Source organism: Takifugu flavidus, chromosome 4, assembly GCF_003711565.1.
Source record: "Takifugu flavidus isolate HTHZ2018 chromosome 4, ASM371156v2, whole genome shotgun sequence".
NCBI lineage: Eukaryota > Metazoa > Chordata > Actinopteri > Tetraodontiformes > Tetraodontidae > Takifugu > Takifugu flavidus.
This window is the reverse complement of record NC_079523.1, coordinates 14,779,807-14,786,210: the sequence shown is the minus strand read 5'-3', so window position 1 is coordinate 14,786,210 and position 6,404 is coordinate 14,779,807. Positions and strand designations below refer to the sequence as shown.

Here is a 6,404-nt window from a genome sequence, read left to right as displayed (position 1 = left end):
AGAAGCCCGTGTTCCTCAGTGTTGGTGTGGAGACGCCTGTTTGGAGGAGCAGGAAGCAGGCTGGACTCTTCCAGCTGGCTTAATGCCACTTCTCTTCTGAGAACCTCCCAGCAGCTTTCTCTCCACCATCTTTTTACGCTGAAGCTTTTTGATCATTTCAGGTCAGATGTTCTTGGACTGAGGTTAAACATGTTTGTTCTTGTGCTCGGAGCGAACCGACGATCCTCTAAAGTCAGGCATCCTAAAGGTGGATGTTTTCTGAGGCCTGGAGGCTTTAAAGTGGCGCTTTTACCCACTTGTCCTCGTTCTGTTGGAAACTTGATCCAAAAACCTTTTCTGGAGCTTCATGTTCTGGTTTTTTGAAGGAATGAAATGGTTTCATCAGCGCTGCCGGGGGCTGAGCAGGCTTCATAAATCTGAAGCTCTGAGATCCTTTAAAGATCTCCTGGAATCAGCAGATGGGGGTTTGATCAAAAACTGTAAGAATCAGTCAAGCTATCAAATCTTGACTCAGTCCAAGCGTGAACCAGTCCATCCAGAGCTGATTATGGCTCAGCCAGGAGGAAAGCACGGCCTGGGGGGGTTCATATGGAGCAGGCACACTCTGGCTCTATTGCTACTGAAAACAGCCCTTCAGCACAGCAGCCTGGAATACAGTTCTGGAGAACACCTGTTCCCAACAGAACCTGTTTAAAACGGGACCAGTAAAGATGCCCGGCGTGACCACGACCACGGAGAGAGGGGGGGGCAGAGACAGGCGGTAACGCCGCTGCCCACCGATTCACCTGGAAACAACAAAAAACCCCAGCAGCTTGGACCCAATATGGCAGCGTGTTCCTCAGAAACGCTCCTCAAACTCTCCCCACAGCTTCATTGCTAAACAGGATTTGGGTTTTTTGTCCGTGCTAAATGGAAAGTGTTTGTCCTTTGGTGGTCCAACAGGACCACGATTTGGATGGATGGATGATTTGATGTTATTGAGAATAAAACAGCTGAAAATGGAAGCGGAGATGTTTCAGAGCACCAGAGTTCAGAAAGAGTTTCTAATCAAACACCGTCTGTTGGGAATGATGAATGGATGAATTTTTATTTAATTTAGACTAATTTTAACATCCTTTATGCCAGTTCCATAGAGCGCTGCACACACACTAGCAAAGATGATATCCAAACAGCCAAATAAATGGGAGTCAAAAGAAATCATTTAAAGCTCATATGTCAGAGTCAAGGTCGAGGGTTTTCTATGGCCCCCGGGATGATATTGATTTATTATTAGAACCGGCCCACAGGCCGCAGATGTTTTACACAGGCCAATACTACATTTCCCACAATGCAACGGTGACAGTCTGAGCGGGAGGCGGCTTCATTTAATTATTTATCAGTAGTCATTAGCATAACAGCAAAAGTTAACTTTCAGATCCCCATAAAATGGCAAAAGGGAAGGTGGACACTGAGAACCGGGGGTTCAAACAAGGTGGGAGTGGGAGCACATGTTCACGGAGGCAGCTGGGAACCTGGTGTCTTCTGTGTGGAGAAAGGGTGGCGGTAATGAAAGAATATCATCTGAGACGCCATCATGAAGCTAAACACAGCCGATCTGTCTCTGAGCTTTGTCCTCCACACGCTTTTTGGTGGCCTCCAGCTCCCTCTGGAAAAACTCTGACGCGGCAAATTGTTCAAAGGGCATTCTGGGGTCAGAGAGTCCCTCAGCAGCATAAGTCTGATGCACCTTCCTTGAGCAGTAGAAGTAGCGACAGGACCTGCTGCTGATAGAAAAAGTGGATGGAAGATCCACCCGTCCCATACGGAGACTTGGGCTGTCCACAGGCCAGACAGGGTTTCGTCTGTCTCATCTTCTGCTCTGGTCGCTGCTGCTGCTGCTCCATCTCTAGAATGCCCTGCACAATTTTTTCAATGGAATCCTGCGTCAGAGGCGTGGGCAGGGCGGCTGTGGGAGGAGTGACAACAGCCGTCTCCATGGTGACTACAGGAACGCTGGTTGTTTTGCTCCCCTCTGTCAAGGAGTACCACAGCTGTTGAGTCTCCAGGAGCTTCTCTGGGCTGGTGTTCAGAGAAGAACTGGTGTTCAACAGCTTTGCCAGATGCTTCACATAGCGGGATATGTGAAACCTGGTTGTGGGGCGGAGCAAGCTGTTCGGATCGGCCGCAGACCGATGGACCATGTCTGCGTAGTCTCGATCCACAAGCCTCAGGATGTCCTTGTCCCCATGATGATACTGCAGCAAACTATCAATAGCGTCTTTCATGGGAAGAGTCCAGCGTGTGGGTCCAAGACAAACACTCCACCACCAGTCTTCATGGGTCCAGTGCGGGCGCTCCTCGGCGAGGACTTCAGCGGCAGGGGCAAAGCTCCAGAGACGTCTGGAACACAAACAAAGCAATAATGCATCCTTAGTAACTCATATGATCGCGATATGGGCTATTGAGAAACACATAATATCCATCCCTTAATAACAGAAAGTGTAATATTTAACACATCAAAAGATTGAGATACACTGACCACAACCTAACTAAATCTATTTATTTTCAATCATTCGAAGGCCTTAATTCCAACATGCCGCTCTGAAAAACCCGATTATCGTTGACCCGCCCACTGATCTTTCAGGATCCTGGTCATCCTCTGCTGGAATCTCCTTTACACGTCCAGCAGCAGAGAGATGGAAGCTGACAGGTGGCGCAGGGGGAAGCGACGGCACAGCAGTCGCTGTTGCCCAGCTGGAGGAAGGTGTTGCCCCAGGAGCATCGTCTGGAGCGGGAGGGGGCACAAGAGCCGAAGGCGGATCCCTCTTCTGCATTTTGTGTTTGTCCCAGTCCAGAGGGAGCGGACGGCAGCCCGGTTCTCTGGACTCCAGCCCAAACCTTTCTCCAGTGTCTCTGTCAGAGAGGCGGAACGCAGGGCACTTGTCTTGTCCCGTCACTGCCATGGAAGCAGAGTTCAACTCCCACATTGAGGCAGGGTCAAAGACAGCAGGGAGGACGGCGCCGGGCTTCTTCATGTCTACCGGTCGCTGAAAGTTCCACCGCACAACGCCGGTCATGGCCTGGGCCTGGAACAGTTCAGGGGAGACCTGCGTACCCGTGACCCACTGGGCCTGCTGGAAATGGTAGCCCTCCTGCTGAGATGTACCACGTACAGGGATCCAGACGGGGACTTTGGCACCTTCGCCCGCTACGTGGTTTAGCTGAAGGGTCCCTCCGTCCCTGTCCATTATCCCCTCAGACAGTTCTGGGTCACTGAGGCAACCACGGAGGATGTGAACCCTCTGAACGCGCCACGTCTTCAGCATGGATAGGGTTAGGGTTAGCATGGAGCATTTTTCAGTTTGAATGACGGCAAACAAAAAAGATGGCTGATCTCACCTGTCCATCCAGTGGTAGCCGGCCTTTCCCACCCCAGCGTGGCTGTACCTCTGGGCCATTCCTTGCTACATCGGATGCAGGGACCTTTCTGTCTCAGCCTGAACCATCACCCAGGACACAATGAGCCAGTTCTCATTCATCACTGCGAAACTGGACATGGCTCCAGATGCCAGTGTCACCTTCCTCGCCATCTTCCGTGTGGTCCGACCTGAAAACCTGACCGAACGGCAGGATGTCATTGTTCCTCAACCTGACCATGATGTGGCTCTCTGGCTTCCAAATGAAAAATGGATGGAGCTGAAAAAAGTTGGGGGACGGGAGCTCAGCCACCATGTCCAGTAGCTCCGGCCGAGGAGGAAGACGCCAAAGAGAAATTGCGTTCCCAGGGTTATGCACTGGTCGGGACCCAGGCCACAACCCAAGTTGTTGAAGCTCCGTCCTCATCCACAGCTTTTGATGTTGTGAGCAGATCCACTTGCTCATGTCGTGGTCAGGGACAGGCATGGGAACAGGAGCTATGGGAACTAGGATAAAGTAAAGAAGACAGTTGAACAACATAAAGTTATCATTACTGAAGAGACAATTTCAGTGCCCCCGCCCTCACATGATATAAACACACGATACAAGGAAACACACACGCGCCTCGGACACTTGGTTTCATTCCAGAGCTCACACGTCAGATTTTTTCCATGTCAGTGACAAAGAATCGTGTCAATTTGAATCACCCCGGGACACTTTATTATTGTTCAACACCCCACGGAATGGGGAAATGTACATGGTTTAACATACCACTCTTTTGGTCTTGGGTAGAGTCCGTCAAAGGAGGCACTCTGCCGTCAGAGGTCTGTGCCGTGCAAGAGTCAGGTCCTGAAAACAAGTGCAGACTTGCTATTAAGAAATTACAGTCACTTCACCTGATGACAACATGGAAAGAACAGTCAGCTGGACATTACAGAGACATCAGGTTGTTCATCAGCCCTAAATAAAAAAAAAGGAAACTGTTTTTCAACGAAGCAGCAAAGAGAACAAAAACAAACACTTACCCTCCTCCTCATAGTCAATATCAGTTCATCATTGCACGGATCAATTCATAGTCCTCACGACGGTTATTATCACACCAACATATGAAGAGTAATATTAAAGGAACTCGGCCGGAACATCAAGAACACAAAAATAATAAGATAAGTTTCAGATTTGGAGAGGAATTCTTCATGGAAAGGAACGGAACTCCAGCTCTGAAACCTATTTTTCAGAAACCTGTCTTTGCTCCTGGTGGCACTCTCGGCAGGGCGGCTGCTGCTACTGGCATAGCATCTGCACACAGATGAAAAGAAAAACAATAGAAATCAGATACGGCATGGACTTTGTTTGTCTGACATGAAATAAATGTGGTAACGGTGTATTTACAGCTCTGGACTTGCAGATCAGCGTTATGGATGCTCAGCATCTCCCTTTCCATCTCCACGTCCTCCTCCATGGCTGTGTTAAAGACAAAAATACCGGCTACAGGTTATTAGTAGAAAAGAAAAAAACCTTTTCCCAAAGTTGAACTTGTCACATGAAGGAATGAGCATACCCAGGGGCTCAGCTGGGGCCTTCATGGGATGCTCAGCAGGTGTGGAAGATGTGGTGGGCTGCTGCCTCTTCAGCAGGTTCTGCTGCAACCTGGACATTCGTGTACCTGGAACGCAGCGCCTGCCTATGACAAAATCAGCATAGCCATCACCTCTGCTGTCCCAGATCTCCTTCCACCTGCTCTTGGCTCGGGCACCAAATCCAACCAGCTGGTCGTCTTCAGATGAGGCAGTCACTCCATCCCCTCTTCCGGCCTCATAAGTGAGGAGAGCCTGGATTTCTTGGAAACTGAGGGCATAACTCCCAAATGACTGGAGGCTGTCCTTACTGTGGCTGTCAGCCATACAGAGACCTGCTGCCTCCTCGCTCTGCACATTCTTGATAAGATACACGGTGTATCCTACGTCATTCTCCAAAAGCCATCTGAATGACTTCCCTTTATATTTACCAAACTGCAGGACATAGTCTCCCTGCACCTCCATCTTATCTGAGGGACCCCCCCCCCCCTCTTTGTCGGATGACGGCCAAAGCGTTCTGCCGTACGAGGTCCTCCCTCATGGCCGCAGACTTGTCCTGAGGAGTGGAACTCACCCGTTTGGCTTCATCAGATGGCTCCTGGAGGAGAAACCCAAGAGGCCCCTTGCGGAACACGACCCGAAGTTTCCCAGGGAAAAAGGCGAATTGCTTCTGCATGTTGAGCTGACATAAAGGAAAAATGTCTATTAATTTTCTCATTTTTATTAGACACTGATAAAACAGTTCCACCCATTTTTCAAATCACACCTGATAAATGTGATCAAAGGAATCTTAGGCCAGTAAAAGATAAAGTGTGGTACCATGTGTAAAGCTCTGTGTGTGTGTGTCTGTGTTTGTGAGTGTGCGCACACATGCAATTATCATGTAGGTGTGAAAGTGTGAGATCAAGGTTGTTGGGGTGTCGATTCAGGAGTTCAGAAGGTCAGTACCTGGTGTGGCTAGTGAGGAAAAGAGTGGAAAGTGATGGTGTGTGTGTGTGTGTGTGTAGGTGTGTGTGTGTGTGTAGGTGTGTGTGTGGTGTGTGTGTGTGTGTGTGTGAGAGAGAACATGTTGGGGGGGGGGGGGGGCAGGAGGACAGTATCCCCTCTCAAAGACATTGGAAACAAAAACACACATTTGATGTAATAAAATGTAATACTACCACTACTAATATTACTACTAATAATAATTATAGTAATAATAATAATAATACCGAGATTTCAGTGCCACGACAAGTAAATCGGTTACTTGAATATAAAATATGAACAAGTTCATTCATCACTATCGTGTAATTTAATTTATGAAAAACTAGCTTGACAAGATATGAGTATATTGTAGCATGACAAATACAGTACATTATAATTTAGGGCCAATTATAACACGTTCCTTGCTAATTTAGGACAAAATTGACCACAGCCTATGCACAATTACGAAAA

General features: G+C 48.5%; 1 protein-coding gene across 1 annotated transcript; it reads right to left on the bottom strand.

Annotated features, from left to right (window-relative positions):
* Positions 1-3,610: 3,610 nt before the first annotated feature.
* On the bottom strand, positions 3,611-6,012 carry LOC130524748 (uncharacterized). Its single transcript, XM_057031178.1, has 4 exons — positions 4,955-6,012; positions 4,786-4,857; positions 4,168-4,692; positions 3,611-3,902 (listed from the first exon to the last, which is right to left on the bottom strand). Exons 1-3 carry the CDS (start codon positions 5,433-5,435, stop codon positions 4,628-4,630), a joined length of 618 nt encoding a protein of 205 aa, XP_056887158.1. The 5' UTR covers positions 5,436-6,012; the 3' UTR covers positions 3,611-3,902; positions 4,168-4,627.
* Between the last annotated feature and the right edge of the window lie 392 nt (positions 6,013-6,404).

Excerpts from the sequence above, each read along its gene's own strand:
- LOC130524748 (XM_057031178.1), bottom strand. The coding sequence starts at position 5,435 with ATGGAGGTGCAGGGAGACTATGTCCTGCAGTTTGGTAAATATAAAGGG. Across the intron at positions 4,858-4,954 it reads GGCCCCAGCTGAGCCCCTGG|CCATGGAGGAGGACGTGGAG; the intron begins GTATGCTCATTC and ends TCTTTAACACAG. Across the intron at positions 4,693-4,785 it reads TGATCTGCAAGTCCAGAGCT|ATGCTATGCCAGTAGCAGCA; the intron begins GTAAATACACCG and ends ATCTGTGTGCAG.